This window comes from Crocuta crocuta, unplaced genomic scaffold (assembly GCF_008692635.1).
Source record: "Crocuta crocuta isolate KB4526 unplaced genomic scaffold, BGI_CrCroc_1.0 scaffold97, whole genome shotgun sequence".
Classification (NCBI taxonomy): Eukaryota; Metazoa; Chordata; class Mammalia; order Carnivora; family Hyaenidae; genus Crocuta; species Crocuta crocuta.
In genome coordinates this window covers 3,188,536-3,208,128 of record NW_027531999.1, presented here as the reverse complement: position 1 = coordinate 3,208,128, position 19,593 = coordinate 3,188,536, and the positions used below count along the sequence as shown (strand labels likewise).

At 43.4% G+C, this 19,593-nt stretch overlaps 1 protein-coding gene across 1 annotated transcript in view; it reads right to left on the bottom strand.

The window, feature by feature from the left end:
- Nucleotides 1-19,593, bottom strand: part of PTPRB (protein tyrosine phosphatase receptor type B) — a 114,127-nt gene that overhangs the window by 84,043 nt on the left and 10,491 nt on the right. The window contains exons 3-5 of the mRNA XM_077775265.1: nucleotides 18,499-18,752; nucleotides 1,776-1,871; nucleotides 1,094-1,367 (exon numbers count right to left, since the gene is read on the bottom strand). Of these exons, the coding sequence (XP_077631391.1) occupies nucleotides 1,094-1,367; nucleotides 1,776-1,871; nucleotides 18,499-18,752 (624 nt within the window). The remainder of the gene's footprint in view (nucleotides 1-1,093; nucleotides 1,368-1,775; nucleotides 1,872-18,498; nucleotides 18,753-19,593) is intronic.

Here is a 19,593-nt window from a genome sequence, read left to right as displayed (position 1 = left end):
ATAAGAGAGTTGATATTTGACTGACTTATTATTACACGAATCCACCTACATTTCCTGACCCGGCTGTAGCCGCCCTGAGAACTGAAAGTTCTCACACGTTTTGAAAGAACTGTAGCTTAGGAAGTAACCTTTGTTCAGGTTGAACGTGAACTAATAGTAAGGATAACACATTTCTAAAATTTGACTTTCAGAAGTTTCCTGTAACATTTGACCTTCCTGGATAAAAGTTTAAAGTTTCACTATTGTCACAAGCGAAGGTACTGTTAAAAGAAAGACTGACGACAACCAGATTTTTAGAGAATTTAGAGCACGTTTACCGGGTAGCTGAGAGGAATAAGGAGGTACGTGCGGGACAGCCCCCTACCCAAGTGATTGGCACTTGGTAAGAACTTGGACCTGAACACCCAAGTCTGACACTCTTATTTTACAGACAAGAAAACTAAGGCAGGAGAGATGAATTCTCCTTACCCTGTACTCCTTGCGGGGGTCACCAAAACTATAAGGAAAAGAAGTGACTTGAAGTTCAGAGTGGCCGAAGGACCTTCTCTGATACTATGCTGTTTCAGTTTTTCAAGTTATACAAATTAATTTCCATGCCCTCATTTGAAGGGATTTTTCTAATTCTCCCCTATGAATGGCTCTATTCTATTCCTGAAGATTTTATGTCCTGGTCCCAAAAATAAAACTAAGTTGAGGGAAGGCATATCCCTAACCATTGCACTTCCATTATTTACTCTAAAAACATTTTACTTAGAATTATTCCAGGGCTGGACGACTTAATGTGATGGGAGCTCAAACCACATCATTTTAACAAATTTAACAAATTCCCCCCCCCCAGCCCACAACCCCTGTCTGCTGTGCTCCCCTTCAAAGGGCCGGTCCGCTGTCTTCAGCACTAAGGAAACCTCTCAAAGTCAACCAAGCTGCTTCTGACCAGATCTGAGGAAACTGACAATCTTGGTCAATATTGATCTTCACAGGTATTTTTACCTTTGCTTTTTGTATGCCTGGAACTCAAATGAAACCCCAGCCTGAAAAGGCAGGGCTCAGCCTAGAGTGGCCTGGCCGCCCAACTGCACCTGTCACCCCTTACCTGTTTGCAAGACCACAGTTCTCTCTTCTCTGTCCAGAGACACAATCCCGAAGTTATAGATGGTTCCCGCTTGTAAATCCTTGAGGTAGCATCCATAGGTGGTGTTGTCTATTCGCGTGGGGTGGCACAATGCGACCTCTGGCATGTCACTGCTATAGATGAGGCTGAAGTTACAGGGTGACCCCAGAGTTCTCCACTGGAGAGACACGGCCCGGCTGGAGACCTTGGACTCTGTGAGGGTGACGTTACATCTCACTGGCTCCCCCAGTCCAGTCTGCAAAGGAACCGGAGGCAGGTGAAGCCCACAGTCTAGACTGCGCAGGGACTTGTCCCCAGCCAGGTCCCCAAGCCGCCTCCTCAGCCCTCAGCCCCAGCCTCAGCCCATCCCTTTGCCCTCCAGCCAGAGAAAGGGCCCGTGGAGAAGGTGGGTGGCAACTTTCTCCCAAGCTGCTCTTTCTCGGGAACAGCTGGAGAAGGAAGGGGACTTCTGTGCCTTGGAGGTAGTATGAGCTGTCAGTCCGGCTAGCGGCTCAGAAGAGGACCTTTCTTCCCCAGGGAGAGGAAGCCATCCTGCCATCTCCCTCTGCAAAACACAACCCAGGCGACTGCACGGCGGACTGGGACTCTGGTCGTCGGCGGGGAGGGGGGCGCGTCCGCCCGCGACCCCCCTGGGGCCACTCACCTGTAGCAGGCTCAGCGCGGTCCACACGGCCAGCCCGACTCCATGGNGGGTCCCCTCCCCGCCCCTCGCGCTCTGCCTCCTCCTCCTCTCCCTCGACTTTCACTTTTTTCCCACACAGTGGTCCTCCTCCCTGCCGTCGGAGCCGCGGTCCCTACTTGCTCCCTCTCACTTTCCAGCTCCCCCTCCGCCCCTTTCCTCCCCCCACAGCCNCCCCCAGAGGATCTTGTCCATTTTCAACTTGACCTTTTTGGTTTTTTTCTCTGCCATTCACTTTCCCCTTTCTCGTGTCTAGAGGTCATCGTCCTCCCTAAATCTGATGCAAATGGTGCTGACAAAGAACAAATGTAATCACTGCCAGTTGTTCAACCCACAAAGCAAACCGCAGAGCAGTTTCATCACTGACCATCCAGTAGTTAAAACCGTTTCATCCGTCATTGTGCAAGCAATAGAAGAAGGCAATAAAACTCTCCTTTGTGGAAAATACCATGGAAGGCTCAGCTCCCATGCATATTACAAAAATTGGAATTTACTCAGTTTTCAGCACTAACTTTACACTTTTTAGTAAGTGCTTCGGTACCTGAATGATCACGTACCGAGTTCCTAATGACCAAAGAGCAAAAATGTTTAATTGCACACGGGTGATAAAAGCAAAATATTGCAACAACTTTTATAATGCTCAGTTGCTTTTCTTGGGTGCCATCCCTGACAACTGCCGAAAGAGATAAGATTTTACGTTTTAATTTTCAAAACAGAATACTCTGGAGCTAAATCAATAGGAAGAATGTCACATTCCCCTCTTTTTCCGATAGGCAGATTACACATAAAGCTATATTATTGACTTCTGTATCAACCGTATCTACTCTGAGGATAAGCAGAAGAAAAGGAAAAAGTGAAAATAGTTTCATTTCTTTCAGAAAACATGTTTTTAAGAAATCTTGTAATGAAAACATGAAATTTCCACCGCTTCAGAGAGTCTATGGGCTTTCAATCCGCAAGATCTCAGCTTTCCTTTTCAAGTTCACAAACACTCCAAGGTCAAACCTAAACATGTGTGCATTTCAGGAAAGATGGAATCTTTCCTATTTCTCTGCCCAGATGACTTGCCTTACCAAAGAGCTTTTTTGGCCCTCTGTATTTTGACCCCAAGTTCAATGGCTTTTCACAGCCTGGCATGCCTTTCTGCAGCATCAAAGAGGGTCCCTCTGCTCTCGGTTACACACTGCCAGCCCACAGGCTGCCCTCAGCCCTTACGCGAGTCTTTTTGCGGCTCCATTGCTTTTCAACATTACCTTTTTATTTTCTTGCTGTATTCAGAAAACAATGTGGTTTCCTTGTCTGTAAAACTGGAATTCTATCACTCTAAATACTTCCCAGGGCTGTTATGAAGAATGAATAAGGTCACAAATGTTAAAGCATCTTTATAAACTTGAATGTGCTATCTAGATGTTGGTTTGCTGGTAACAGATGACATCCTGATCGCATGTTTTTTGCTCTCTTTTAAATTCATCCATCACACAAGCTCCACTTTTCTAACGTCTATCTATCTTTCACTTTGTCCTTTCCATTGAGGTTTATAATATTTTCTCATAAATTGCCCCTCCGAGTTGAAGTCTTCTCACCCAAATATACTAAATACCCTTCTGTCCTTTGTGGAAATCTTCCATAAAGCCTGTCTCTTCCAAGTTTGGCCAACCATCTTTTTTTTTTTTTCTTTTTAAACACTACATGCCACAACCTACTGGACTGCATAAGTTAATCTAAAATTATATTTCATTTTCTTTTTTTCTTTTTAAAATATTTTTTAAATGTTTATTTAATTTTGAGAGAGAGACAGAGCGCAAGCAGGGGAGGGGCAGAGAGAGAGGGAGACACAGAATGTGAAGCAGGCTCCAGGCTCTGAGCTGGCTCTCAGCACAGAGCCCGATGCGGGGCTCGAACCCACAGACTGCGAGATCATGACCTGAGCCGAAGTCAGTTGCCCAACTGACTGAGCCACCTAGGTGCCCCTATATTTCATTTTCACTATAATGTCTAACAGTCTACCTATAATCCTTCCTTAGGTATAGGCAAATGCACCCCCCCCAAAAGGCAGAATTTAAAGCACTAATCAAACAAGGCAATAACAAAATATCCTCACAACGCGGTTTAGAGGCTTACAAATTCTATGTTATTAGAAGTGATTCGGTAAGAATGTCCTGGGAAATATGAATTAGGAAAAGAAGAAATAGTTTCTTTAAGTAGGATTCTTTTCTTTTTTTTCATGGTTATTTATTTATTTTGAGAAAGAGAGAGCACATGAGCACAAGCGTGGGAGGGTCAGAGAGAGAAACGGAGAGAGAATCCCAAGCAGCCTCTGCACTGTCAGCACAGAACCTGATGTGCAGTTCAAACTTACGAAACGAGATCACGACCTGCCAAAATTAAGAGGCAGACGCCTGACTGAGCCACCCAGGTGCCCCAATAAGATTCTTCTATTTTGATCTATCAAAGAGACACACGTGTTTTTAGAATCATGTGTTGTCACTTATCTATTTTACTATTAGCGTATATGAGGAATCAGAGCAATGCACTAAGGAAAAGACCAGTAGTCACCGACATTTCTTTTCCAAAGTTATATGACTCCTAGTTCTTTTTCTTGGAGAACCTCAAGGCTTACAACATTGTTCCCAAAAACTGAGTGGTTCTCAAATAGCCCATAAAGACTAACATGTTATGAAACAATGAGGAGAAGTTTAAACTCAGGCTTTTACGGATTACATTGTTCTTCTGAAAAAACACTTATATTAATATGAGAAACTAGAGAGAATTGTAATGGATTCAAGGCACTGTGGGACAGGGAAAAGTTGCCAGATGTCATTTTTTTCTACGAGGAGTTTATTTGAAACTACTGTACAAAGTATAAATAAATGGACTCATTCTTCTTCTTTGTTCTCATCTTTGTTTGGAATTACTCAACTTTTTTTAAACCTATTTATCCTGCATCATGACACTGCATATGCTTTAGAGGTTACTGCATTCCAGGAATTTCGGACCAGCCACTCTGTAACTTCTCAGGGGACAACGTCTTCTCTTTGCCGTTTGGAAACATTTCCCAGACTGCATGGGAAGGGAGGGGCTGTTTCTGATGAGATGTGAGTGGACAGGCAGCGGCCTTTTAAACAAATTGTCATAGCAGTCATTATAATTTTCATATTCATAAATCACGAATTCATGCATGAAAGCATGGCTCTTGTCAGCTTACGAACACAAATGTTGAACTTCACAGCTGGACTTCAGGGGCCCAGGGGCCACACCTTTGAGAACTGCTAATTTAGATCAGGGTTTGAGCCGGGTGCGGGAAAGGGGGAAGGGGTGAGGGGAGGGGGGAGTAGACTGGTAAAGTTATCGGTTAATTCAGACCCCTCACCCATAACCTAAAGCTCCGTTCATGACCTGGCCTTTCTTCTGCTTGCCTCCTATGCTCCAGCAGCCTTGGTCTGATAATTCATTTACTCACCCCTTCGGCAAATATTGACCGAGTACCTACCGTGTGCCTGACACAGAGCTGACTTCGTCCGGCCCCAGGGCCTTTATGCCTGCTTTTCCGTCTCCTTGGACCACTCCTCCCCAGATTCTCTGCTTGGTTATCTTCCTCTCAACCTTTAGGTCTCAGCTTTAAACACACCCCTATGATAGGGCCAGGCTCTTTCTGATTACCCAAGGAAAAAGTGTCCTTATATTATTATTCCTCTCAGCAATCCATTTGTTTAATTCAGTGCACTGATGACACTTGGTAATAATATAATGCTTGTGCCTGTCAGCCTTTCCCAGGCATATGGAGAATTCCCTTAGGACAGAATCTTTGTCTGCCATGTTCTTGCATAGAGCTTGGCTAAAAGTTTCAACAAATATTTGTTGAATGAATGGATGAAGGAAGGAAGGAATCTTTGTAGCTGCTCAGTAAATACTGTTATGTGAATAAATACTCTAAGCAAGTGCTTCTACACATACCCTTGCTGGATGCCTCAAATATCATCTTGGAAAGATGTGAGGAAAAGAAAAGAGGACAAAAAAAGGGAAAGGGCAAAGGACTAAAAGATTGATTTTGAACAGAAAGAAGCAGGAGGAAAAATAAAAGGAGGAAAGGAGAAAGGGGAGAGAATCCTATTCTTCAGTATGATGGGTCTCAAACGCAGCATGGCATCTTCTGAGAACTTGCTAGAAATGTAAAGTCTAGGCCTTATCACAAGCTGAGGGATTAAAACTGCTATGGTGGAGCCCAATAATCTTAAGTAAATCCTGGGGCGCCTGGGTGGCTTAGTCGGTTAAGCGTCCGACTTTCGCTTAGGTCATGATCTCGCGGTTCGTGGGTTCGAGCCCCGCGTCGGGCTCTGTGCTGACTGCCAGCTCGGAGCCTGGAGCCTGTTTCAGTCTGTGACTCCCTCTCTCTCTGACCCTCCCCTGCTCACGCTGTCTCTCTCTCTCTCCTAGAAATAAATAAAACATTAAAAAAAAAACTTAAAAAAATCTTAAGTAAATCCTGCACCAGATACCATTTGATATTAGAGAGTTAATAATATCTTATTGTTTGTTTTCTTATAAATTTAAATTCTGAGCTCTCTGGTTACAAGAAGCTATGTAAGTGATTTAGAAGGTCTTAAACTATTTTAGAACGTGTCAAATAAGTGAATTGGTAACATAATATATAACGGTATATTTTATATAATTTACTCATATTTAGTATTATATAAAATATATTTTCCATTACATATACTTAGAACAAACTTGATATTTATAACTTCTCAATAAATATAAAATGTGGATGCTAAAAGGAAAAAGAACCAACATGCAGCAAACTTAATAAATATTAGACGGTGGGTCAATTCTGCTGCTTTTTCCTCCAAGGAAGTACTTTTTATTCTTTTTAAAATTTTTTGATGTTTATCTATTTTTGAGAGAGAGAGAGAGACAGAGCATGAGTGGGGGAGGGGCAGAAAGAGATGGAGACACAAAATCCAAAGCAGGCTCCAGGCTCTGAGGTGTCAGCACACAGCCCGACACGGGGCTGAAACCCAGGAAGCTCAGATCATGACCTGAGCCGAAGTCAGTTGCTTAACTGACCGAGCCACCGAGGCGCCACTGGAAGGAAGTACTTTTGTTCCGCAACAAAATAACAGAAATTGTTAAAAAGAAGACCTAGCAATCAGGGAATGTGTCAACTAAAAACAATTACAAGATGGTGAATCCTTTTCTATGTCTTAACTTGAACTGGCTCAATAGTAAATTATCACAGAAATGAAAACCATTTTAACTACCAGGTGCCACACATTTAAAGAGGCGCATTAAAATTTAAGGGGAGGTAATTGTGATAAGCAGTTGTTGTTGCTTTTTTTACAGGACTGTGACAATCCTCTTTTGTGTTTAGAGGTACCGTTTGGGGATATACTTATATTTCAAGGAATCTTTCTAGGTTCCTAGATCATAACCTTCCTAGGTCATAGGTCCCCAGGAAAATGGAAATAATAAAGGCATTTGGGGGAGAGGAGTTGCAAGGATTAAATGAGAACGTGCACGTTGTACGTGTAAAACGGTCCTTGGCTAAAGGGCTCAACAAATGTTAGAGACTATGATTATCAGTAGTAATAATCGTATATGAATACCAGTACATCACGGATGCTGAGCACCCAGTAATGCTAGAGCATGACAAAGTCCACAGATGAGAATGTTCTGAGAACGTCCGAATGATAGTAAATTATCACTCCTTTCCATCTTGTACCCAAAAGAAACCCTTCAGTAGATGAGCACAAAAGACATTTAAAGGCTGCTCTGGCTGGTGGCCATGACGAGGTTTTTTTTTTAAGTCTGGGAAGGGAGGGGTGGGAGTCCTGGCTATCTCTCTAGCACCAGGTTCCACCATCTCTCTCAGACACATCTCTAAGGTTTCCTGGTATTTTTTTCTACATCAGTTTCTCACCCTCTGCCCCTCCTCTAGTTTTTTTTGTTTGTTTGTTTTTTCTGTGTTTTTTTTCCTCCTTAAATCTGGTGGAAAAGGACTTTGCATAGCTTTTGTCTCAGCTTTGGAACCATACACAGACGGATGACTTAAAATGATGTGACCGTAAGCTAATCACTTTGCAATCTCCAGTGCTTCCTCCATCTTCATGCCGGCTTTTCAGTCCCTCCCACCCCGTGGAAACCTGTCTGCTCACAAATGCGGGGAGTCCAAGGTATGAAGGCCTCCTGGGTCTGGGTGGGTGTGGCTGTCGCATTCCGGCTTCAGGATCTGGCTCCTGATTTCCACCATTCTGCACCCGTTCTGCCTGCCTCTCCCTACAACTCTCCCTTCTCTGCCGAATGAGGCAGATGCTCAGCATCCTGGAGTCCCCTGGATGTTGAGTGTAGACAGTGATCAAAGTGGAAGATCAAAGGTTCTCACTCGTCATGTTTTTCAAAATGTAATGATAAACCTGTGGACTAGATTATACTCTTGTGAAAGAAAGAGCTGTGTGTCTTCATTATCTAAGCCACATCCCCAGGTTACGGAGACTTAATGCTACCTGATACTGACAGAGGAAACATCCATACCCCCACCACTAAACAAGGGCAGGACTAATTGTAAATCTTAAACAAAATTTCAATCTTCAGCTGCTCCAATGCAAACCTGGAACCCTTAGCATCCCAGAATCCAAGAATGCCTAGCACCTAAGCCTTAGGGTAAACTAGTGTCCAAGCAGCTTCTCTTCCAAATGGACAGACCCTGACCACTTCATCTAATGCTTCTCAAACAATCAGGAGGTCTCTTAATTCAAACCACCAGGGTCAAAACTCTTAGCAAAGCACACTCTTTTTGATATCTTGTCCACAGTCATGTTGTTCAGGTCATGACCTGAGCAGAAACTGACTAAGCCACCTATGAGCCCCTAGGTCAGTTATTTCTATTGTTTCGTTCTCTGTTTGCATTCGTCAGATACGTGATTGGATTCGGGTTATACTTCTCCAGCAGAACTTTCCTCCCTCTCTTTCATTCAATGTCTGTTCTAACGAGCAGATTATTCAATTTTTCTCCAAGGCATTGCAAACCTAATCTCACTTTACAATCAATGGGGAGATTTTTACACTCTAGGTGCTGAGGTCCTTCTTTAGTAAATGCTGATTCAGAGGGCTGAGGCAGAATCTCAGAATCTGTGTCTTTTAAAATCTTCCCAGGTGATTCTGATGTTTGTGAGGCCAGGGCAGAGAGCCACAGACTTCCTATCTCAATTAGCACCTCCTCGCTTCTCCTTTGATGTCATTTCCCTCTTTCTTTGATATTTTCCCCGCTGCATCAACCCTTATCTGCTCAGGGAAACCAATGTGCCAGAAAATGCTGGCATGTTAAAGAGCCCATTTCAATGCATATGTTGTGTTTCATGGTTGCATTTTTATGGGCCCATGATTCCTATTGTGACAAAATATGAACATAGTCTTTTTTTTTTTTTTTTACACAAAATAGAAAGTAATACAACTCATAATGGAAAGAAAAGACAAATCCTTGAGGGGTGCCTGTGCGGCTCAGTCACTTGAGCGTCTGGCTTCGGCTCAGGTCATGATCTCACGATCCTTGGTTTTGAGCCCTACGTTGGGCTCAGTGCTGACAGCTCAGAGCCTGGAGCCTGCTTCGGATTCTGTCTCCCTCTCTCTCTCTCTGCCCCTCTCCTGTTCTCATTCTGTCTGTCTGTCTCTCTCTCTCAAAAATAAATAAACATTAAAAAATGTAAAAAAAAAAAAAGGAAAAGAAAAATCTTGAAATTTAAGAGCTGGAGGGCCTCAAGTAAATTACAAACGATCGTATGCTATTGGCACATGGCAATCCACTTTGGCTGGCAAGACAATGACAGCTCTTTGTCAGAATGAGGCTTGAATGATGCAAATTGTAGATTCAGGTCTTCAGGAACACATTCCTTCCACAAACCATTCCTCTAGGATGACCTTTCTGCACCACTAGCAGTCTTAGAACCTGCTTATATTTTATCCCACGCACACTACACAATCTAAGAGTTCTTTCTTGTTCAGGAGGAATGATGAGGATTTTCTGTTCTTGTTGTTTTGCTACATGTTTGCACTTCACCTTCTGGGTACTCGCCTCAGTAAAAGGGGAGTATTGTCCTATCCTTAGTTCTGGCCACAGGATAATGCATTGTGGCAGTGGGGCACGTCCCCTCTATGCTGTAAGTAACACAATAAAGGAGGTCACCCCAGACTTGATGGAGGTACGAGGAAGTGGGGATTTTCTGCATTTGTCTCATTACTTATTTGGAGGCTCACAGTAGGCTGTGATCTCTTTGAAGGCCAAATGGAAGGAAACACAGAACTGTTAAACCCCTGAGCAGCACCACAATGGCTATTCATGAACTGAGGAAATGCAATCCCTCTCCCAGGCCTGAGCCCCGCAGGGTTGGGAAGGCAAGAAGGAGGTGTGCCTCCAAACAAGATTCATGGATATTTAACAGAATCAGAACCAATCGGGAACATTTTTTTTTAATGCGTGCCCAACATTTTATCCCTCTCAGAGCGTTTTCATGTAATAATGTCAGGGTATCTGGTTCTCACAACTCTGTGAGGCAGGCAGGGAAAGAACAATGAGGCGGAAACAAGAAGTTGGTATTAATTGCTACAGTTATTGAATATTTACCATGTGTAGCCAATGTACTAAACATTTCGGTTAATCCGATTTTAATCCTCATACTGTGCTATAGGGCAAAATACCCTTAATTATCCTTACTTTAAAGAGGAAGCAATTATGACTGGAGTTGAGTAAATAACAGATGCCACACGAAGATTTAACCCAGGTTTCTCTGACACAGGAGCCCTCCTTCTTACCCCTGTATCACATCATCTCCACCAACGTCACATGGCGGAGAAGGGGTCCAGAATGGACTTCTCTTTAAGAGTCCACTACTCAGGGGCACCCGTGTGGCCCACTTGGTTAAGTGTTGGACTCGGCTCAAGACATGATCTAGCGGTCCTTGGGTTCGGGCTCCGCATCGGGCTCTGTGCTGACAGTTCAAAGCCTGGAGCCTGCTTAGATTCTGCCTCTCCCCCACTCACACTCTGTTGCTCTCCCTCTCAAAAATAAATAAACATAAAAAAAAAAAAAAAAGAGTCCACTACTCAACAGACAGAGGCTGGTCAGATTTTGGAGCTAAAGTGAAGTCCAAGCCCCACCCTGTCTCCCTTTGGATGCCACTTCTTCACATTTGACTCTTCCTCCCGTCCCTTCCAAACCAGCGTCCCCCCCCCCATCCCCTCCAGACAGACTTCCTGCTGCCCCCAGTCCTGCCTGTGTCGCCCTCCCCAGAGCGAATGGCCGGCACACGTAGGACACACATCTGACACCTGTATCCAGCTTCCTCTGCGGTTGTGCCAGTGCACACACAGTTCATCTCTGTGTAGGTGGTGTACGGGGTGCCTGGCCCAGGGGGTGCCTGGGGGCTGGAAGGCAGCCCATGTTGTGCACTCATGGTGGAGCTGTGTGCCTGGAAACAGCTTTTGCTAATTACCACAAAGACCCTGGGTCTAGCCTGTCTTCCCAGGCTCCACTTACCCACCCTGCGCCCCATTCCTTAAAAAATGTGCACTCTCTGAAGGAACAGCAGGAGGCTGTAATTAGATAAATTAATTTCCACTACTTGATTATTTAGCTTTTATAGCACCTTGCCCACCCCACAAGGCACAAAAGTGTCATCAATGATGGGAAACTAAGACATCTAGAAGCCTATGAGAGAGACATTGCTGGCCAGAGACCAGATTTTTCTAGGTCAGTGTTTTTTTGGTTTTTTTTTTAAGTTCATTTATTTTTGAGAGAGCACAAGTGGGGGAAGGGCAGAGAGAAAGGACAGAGGATCCAAAGTGGGCTCTGCACTGACAGCAGTGAGCCAGATATGGGGCTCAAACTCACAAACTGCAAGATCATGGGCTGAGTTGAAATCAGACACTTAACCCACTAAGTCACCTAGGAGTCTCCTACATCAGTGGTTCGTAAACGTTAAGTACATCTGTGCGACTTGGAGGGCTTGTTAAAACCCAGATTGCTGGGTCCTACCCACAGGGCTTCTGATTCAGTAGGTCTAGCGTAGGGCCCAAGTGGTTGCATTTCTAAGACGTTCTTGGTCTGGGGTGCATACGTTGGGAACAGCTGAGTTAGATATTTCCTAACTCATATGGGAGACAAGCTTCTTGTTTCACCAGGCTTTTCCTTGTGAAGATACACATGGCCACATAATACTATCATAAGGGTGGAATAACAACAGTAGCTCTACACAGGATTTTCTAGTCCCACTCCAGGCACATGACTGGTGTTAATTTATTTAATTCACGTGTAGCGTGAGGGAGAGAAAGCAAGGGAGAGGGAGAGAGTTGGTTCTGAAGCCAAGTTCTGACCCAGGTCTACAGCCTTCCGAAGACAGACCTCTCACAGTGGGCAGGAGAGGATCTGAGGAGAGTGGGGAAAGGAGAAAAGTGAGGAAAGTTCTGCTCCCGAAGAGTCAACTAGGACAACTTTGCAGTAGCATCACTAGTAATTGTTTCCGATTATGTTCTCCTCGGCATTTGCCTTCACTAACAGGAGGAGCTCTAGGTAAGTGAATACAGTGACTAGGTATGCAGGTGTGTGTAAGGGTGTGTGAGCTCTTCTTGCTCTGCTATTTTCCAATCATTTGACCTCTAATCCTGAAGACTTTAAGTCTAAGTAGGCATCTGCAAAATAATAATAATAATAACAACAATAATAATAAATACCATAGGAAACTGTTTAATGACCATAAGTTCCTGCCGCCCAATACGTGTGGCCCTTTGCAATATGACTTTTAGCTTTTCCTCACAAAAGATGAGGTCTATTTTCCTTTCTTTCAATGTTGGGCTGGCTTGTGACTGCAGTGTTCAATAGAATGTGGCAGAAGTGACGTTGTGTGATTCCAGAACCTGGCCCTTGAGAGGCCGGTAGCTTCCACCTTCGCCATCCTACAAAACTTCCCTAGAGCATCACGTAAAGAAGCTTCTAGAGGAGGAGAGGCCATGTGGACATCCCTTCCTGCAGCCAGCACTGACTGCTAGTCATGCGACGGGAGGCTACTGTGAATCTTCTAGCTCAGTTTCCCCTCCAAGCTAGATGCAGCTGCAAGAATGAGTGCAGGCGAAACCAGCAGAGGAAACACCCAACTAATCAACAAAATCATGAGAAATAGAAAACTATCAGTTTTGTTTTGTTTATTTTTGAGAGGGAGAGAGAGACAGCGTGAGCAGGGGAGGGTCAGAGAGAGAGGGAGATACAGAATCCAAAGACCGGCTCCAGGCTCTGAGCTAGCTGTCAGCACAGAGCCCGACGCGGGGCTCGAACCCATGAACCATGAGACCATGACCTGAGCCGAAGTCAGACGCTTAACCGACTGAGCCACCCAGGCGCCCTGAAAACTGTCAGTTTTTACAAATTACTAAGATTTGGGGTGGTTTGTTATACAGTGACAGAAAATAGATACAAGTACCCGCCTCCCAGTTAGATGAAGTTGCTTGCATAGTTCCTGGCATACTAATCTTAGATATTATTTTTATCTCTTAGATTCTCTTCTTTGCAGACTCTGTACAGTGTCTTTTCACGTTTCACTCCTAACTAAGAGACTGGTGATGAAAGGAAGAGACACAAATACAAGCCACTTTCTCTTTGGAAATGTTTTGTGTCATCTCCACCCCCATTCCTAGCCCCATGTTTCAACCCCAATTCATTCTTTGTGGATCTAGAGCACTGTGGTCAGTGCATAAACATTAATTAGTAGTAATGACATCTGTAGCATTTCCAAGCATAAAACCTTAGTATTTCAGTTCTTGTTCTCTCGTCTCTAGATTTCTACTTCAGCTCAAGTGTTCTAAATTCTACCTCGTGGCTACATGTGATGGGAACAAAAGGAATGACAGATAATTTCATAGTGTCACTAATTAAAATAACAAGTAGAAACTATTTCTGGCTGAAGACTCCATTTGAAAACATGGATTTCAGATCTTCATCAATAGTTTCAAACAAAGAGGGAGGCAAACCATAAGAGACACTTAAGGACAGAGAACAAACTGAGGGTTGATGGGGGGAGGGGGAGGGAAAGGGGAAAATGGGTGATGGGCGTTGAGGAGGGCACTTGTTGGGATGAGCACTGGGTCATGGGAAGCGATAAGTCATGGGAATCTTCCCTCGAAACCAAGAGCACACTATATACACTGTATGTTAGCTAACCTGACAATAAATTATATTTATAAAAAATGCAAAGTTTAGGTCAAATTTGAAATCACTTTCTAACTCTCCATTCCACCCCATCCCAGTTCCTTCGTCTCTCTCTTTCCTACTTCCCTACCTCTTACTACGTTACTCCTATTCCTCTTTTGGCTCAATTCAGATACACCCTTCACAGGAAGACACTCCCTGAAATCTTCACACCAGTTAGAAACCTTGCTTTTGATTCCATAAGAGCCTATGTATATTTCCATTTCCCTCAACACCACACGGCAGATGGTGAGTTCCTTCAGGGCAACAATTCTGTCATTTATCTTTGTGTCTCAGTGGAAAATAGCAGTAACAGCTATTATTTCCTAAATGCTTGCTAAGGACTAAGTGCTCTAGTAAGCATTTTACATGTGTTACCTCCCGCAATCGTTGCAACAGCTCTCGGAGCTAGGAGTTCCTCTTTATAGATGAGGAAACTGAGGCTTAGAGAGTTGAAGTAGCTTATCAGGTCACTGGCTAGTAAGAAGCAGAGTTAGGGCTTTGACTTCAAAGACTCCACCACTCTGCTCTGACACTAGCTAGGTCCTCAAGAAATGTTTGTTGAGTCAATCAACATTTTCCAAAGCTATCAAATTTAATGGCCATCAATGCCTCTTCCCCTTTCTTCTCTTCTAATTTTTTTGAGGTGGCGGTGGAATTGAAGGGTGATTAAGTGATGAAATGGGGAGATTTAGAAGTGAGAAAAAGGAACTGGAGATTAGCTCCTGAATGAAACAATATACATTTTATGTATTAAACGTATTAAACTCTAGATACGCACAAACTTAAAAATATTAAGGTAATAGAAAAATAAAAAATGTGCATGGCTATTCAACATTACCATCGTACCTGGACACGGACAGTACATGGGTCATTTGCTACCCAAGGGGTCAACAATTTCAACCACTTCCATACCACTTCAATTGATTCATTTCCCCAACATTCCATTCTTCCTATTCTACTTCCCTGCACTGTGTTCTACTCCACTCCACTCTTCTCCATTCCACTTCATTTGAGTCCGGTCCACTCTTCTCCACTTCATTCCATTTCATACTATTCTTTTTCATTCCACTTCATTGCATTTCATGCTGCTCCACTTTCCTCCCTCTCCATTCCACACTTTTCTTTTCCTTTCCTTTCTACAAAACTTTATAACATATTGAGCACTATGTTCAGATGCTGGAGATGCAAGCTGAATAATTACAGTCCTTATCCTGACATTCAGATTTTTCCCGACATCACCTGATAATGGTGGGATCACCCCAACTCACAGCCCAACTGTACTGTCAACACCAAATCACCACAGACCAGGTGATAAAGAAAACAACTGACACACAAAGATCTTCTTGTTACAAAATCACAAGCAATGAAGTAGAATAATATTGAGGTATAGAGATAGAGTATCTTTTTTTAAAAAATTTTAAGGTTTATTTATTTTGAGAGAGAGAGAGAGACAGAGTATGAGCAGGGGAGGGACTGAGAGAGAGGAAGACACAGAATCCAATGCAGGCTCCAGGTTCTGAGCTGTCAGCACTGAGTGTGATGCGGAGCTCGAACCCATTAGGGAGATCATGACTGGACCTGAAGTCAGACAATCAACCAACTGAGCCACCCAGGTACCCTGAGATAGAATATGTTTCAAAATTACTTTCAAAGGACAAGCATTGTACCTTCCAAGTGACTTTGCCTTTCAAAATATCTAACTACAGCTATTTATAATTGAATGTTATAAAGTAACTGCTCATGCTAAATCAAATGATGATCTAGCAGAGATGTCTTGACTAAAGCATTAGAGTCATGGAAAACTGCAATTTTAGAAACTGCCCTTGGAAGGAGCATAGCTTTTAGAACTCAGTTTCCCAGAACATAGTTAAGATTTTGCCTGTGCTTCAAGGAAAAACTAGGGGATGAGTCATGACTTGATGACTACTCGATACGTAGTCATTCTGGTGCCCCATCTGGGAGCTCACAACATTGCGGAGGATTTCACTTTAGAAAAAGACCAAGGGAGGGACACATGGGTGGCTCAGTTGGTTAAGCATCCAATTTCAGCTCAGGTCATGATATCACGGTCCGTGAGTTCGAGCCCCGCGTCGGGATCCACGCTGACAGCTCAGAGCCTGGAGCCTGCTTCGGATTCTGCATCTCCTTCCCTCTCTGCCCCTCCTCCACTTGCACTCTGTCTGTCTTTCTCTCAAAAGTAAATAAACATTAAAAATTAAAAAAAAAAGAAGACCAAGGGGATACCTGGATGGCTTAGTCAGTTAAGCATCCAACTTCAGCTCAGATCATGATCTTATGGTTCCTTAGTTCGAGCCTTAAGTCAGTTCTCTGCTGTCAGCAGGGAGCCTGTTTCAGATCCTCTGTTTCCTCCCTCCCTTTGCCCCTCCTTGACTTGTGCTCTCTCTCTCTCTCAAAAATGAATAAGCATTAAAAAAAAAAAAAAAAGAAAGAAAAGGAAAAGCCTAAAACTGCAACAACAACAACAAAAAACCCCAAAATATACCCTGCAGTGTATTTACTAAGATCTGGGCCTGCAAATCCACCTTTGGGGCTGGGTCATGTGAGCTCTATACCACAGTGCTGGGTTGACCCAAGGGCAAGGGTGCCTGAGCAAAGCTCTGGATGTCCTTGATTCACCACAGTAGAGCCTGGCCACCTCCAGGAGTTCTCTCTATGTTTGTTTCACAAGGGTCCAATGTGGGCAAAAACGGGAAACTGTGCTAAAAGATAATCCTTGAGTGTGCAGGCAGGTATGTTTTTATTACAAATTTTATTCAGCCTGTTTGTTAGTTGTCATACTTAGTATATTATATGATATATATATGTGAGATATACATATAAGTTATAGTATGTGCTTATTTTTTCTTAGTTGACATACTTAGTGTATTATATGATATGTATGTATATCAGTACAGTATGTGCTTATTTTTTTCTGAGCTGATATATATATGTATATATATAACATATACTTAAAATATACACTTAACTTTTTGTGTATTAGTTGTGAAAAAATTACATAGATGTATGTATTTTCAACTGTAAGTAAATACTTTTACAAACCGATGTTTTGGCTGTGACACATTGAGCTTCAACAAGAAGGGGCTCCACTAAGAAGCATTCAATTTCAAAAGTAAGTGGCAAATCTCACTGGCATCAGTGGTTAGCAGGGCTTAGGGGTTGGAGATTTAGGGAGAGCACAGCACCAGGTCCTGATGGCAACCTCAAGTGTCAGCTCTCTTGTTCTCATTTTCTGTTTTCCTTCCCCACTTTCCAAGCCCAGACAAGTCTGAAACCACAACGATCAAACTAGGAGACGTGAGCAAAAAGCCAGGCGGGACGTGGGAGATTTTGAACAGGTTCCCTTTTGTTACGTCAAGCCCAAAGGGAAGGGGTGAAGGGAGAGGACACGCTAACATTTATATTGAATTTAGACTCTGGGTTACTTCCTGAATTGGATGTCTTTGCTAATGGGTTGAGGGTGAATGTTGAGTTATAAAGTGATAATAAAGCGTGTCCAGAAAAGTCACGAGGCCTTCCTAAATTCTATTCAGAGGCAAGGGAAGCACTAGCTTGTAGGAAAGCTTTAGAGTAAAGGAAGGCTGTAGATAATAATAAAGTTCCACAAGTTATTCAATATACTGGTTATATTTGCTTTGTGATCAATAAATGAAGTAGGCCCCTACTAGCCAGGAACCACATGCGATATTAAATTCTGCACAATGGGAAAGAAACCAGAGCACTAAGTGGGTGTTAAGTCATATGCCTAGTGTTGGGCTTTTACATTCTTTCACTCTTTTGGTTTGCTTATTAGGAAACAGCTAAACACTGCCAAATGAGGCAGCATTTTTGATTTGCTTTTGCAAATTGCACTTTTGCAATTACACTACTATTGCTGAAACGGTGGCCTAAAGCCGAGTGAGTGGTGAGCAGAGCGGAAGGGATAAACTGCAATGTACGCGAAGAGGCTACCGCTGCACTATCGCTGTTCTGCAGGCCATTCTGCCCTTTTGTGGCTGCTGATCTGGAACTGGTATGTGACTTTGCTTGTTTGACCATGTTCACAAATCACGCGTAGCGATTCCCGAAACTTCCATTGGTTCGTGACTCTTTTCCCTCCCTTATGAGCATCAATGATTGTGACATCCATGCCGGGGAATCTCCAAACCTCTGGTTTTAATGTCTATTTCCTGTTTTTAGGTTATGCATAAGACTACGAACCCTGACTTTGGTTCAGAAACGTGGAGTGCCGTTTTGATATCGCAGCCTAATGATCTTCCCCTTGGTCCTGTCTCAAAGAGCTTTTCGTTGAACAGAATGCGCCATGCATAATTAGCAGCGAGGACACAGAGTGCCTACTCGCACACTTGAGTCGTGGCATTTCTAGCGGAGCAAGTCTTTTCAGGCGATGGGCTTTCTGAGACCCTTACAAACCACACTCCACACCCATTCTCCCCTTACCTCTTCGGTCGTGCTGGAGAAGGGCCGAATAGTCCAGGGGACCCAAGATGTCTCTGTCATTTCAGTCGCCGGCAGACTGGGGTGCTGTCTCTGTCTGCCGCTGCGGCTGTAGTGTTCTGTTGTGCTCCTGGTGAAGGCCTCGGTGGTATTCCTGATGTGCTCCGGGCTATATGGAACCGCCTTAAACGTGGCGGGCACTTGGGGTGGAGCCGTGTTTCTAGCGCTCCTCACCGAAACTTCTGCTCCCAGGCCAGCTGAGGTAAGGAAAGGACAATTGCTAAAATTACCTTCGTGTTTGGTGGAGTCTTCACATAAAAGCAATTTGACTTCAGAAAAAAGCAGGCCTTTTTCATAACAGGCAAGCGGACGAGCTTCAGTTATATGAAAAATCCAANACTTTCTTTTACCACAGAGCAAACTGTTTCTAGTCCTAATTGCGTGGGCATCAAATCCTGGGACAATTGTTGTTTCTGAGCTCCCTGTCTTCTGTAATTGATTTAAAATTTAGGGGCGCCTGGGTGGCTTAGTCGGTTAAGNTCTCTCTCTCTCTCCTAAAAATAAATAGAACATTTAAAAAATAAAATAAAATAAAATAAAATTTAGGAGCTGGTGGGATTAATGTACTGCTTTACCTGGCAAGGCTGAATTGCCGATACTGAAAAATAATTGATTTGCGAATTAGGTTCACCTAGCCATAATTTTAAAACTGTTGGGGATCTTGCTAACATGCAAATTATGGTTGAGTAAACGTTGTCTGAACGGGCACTCGTCACAAGTTCTGGGATGTGCCGATGCTGGTGTTGATGGTGTTTGGACCACACTTTGATTAACAAGACTTGGAGAACAGTTGTATAATAGGAAGCGTTCGAAAGGTCTGTAAATTATGGACTGAGGGGTATGTTTAGATGCTTCTATCAACTCCATTACGTGTCAGAGTTTCCTGGGGTATAATATCTTGCCCAGTTACATAACTATAATTTTGAAAAGTTCCCTGGTTTAAAAACTGGCAGAAAAAAGATTTTATGCTTTACTACTCCTTTAGTGGTTCATTCAACCAACTTTTTCTTCTTTTTTTTAAATGTTTTTTTTTTTTTT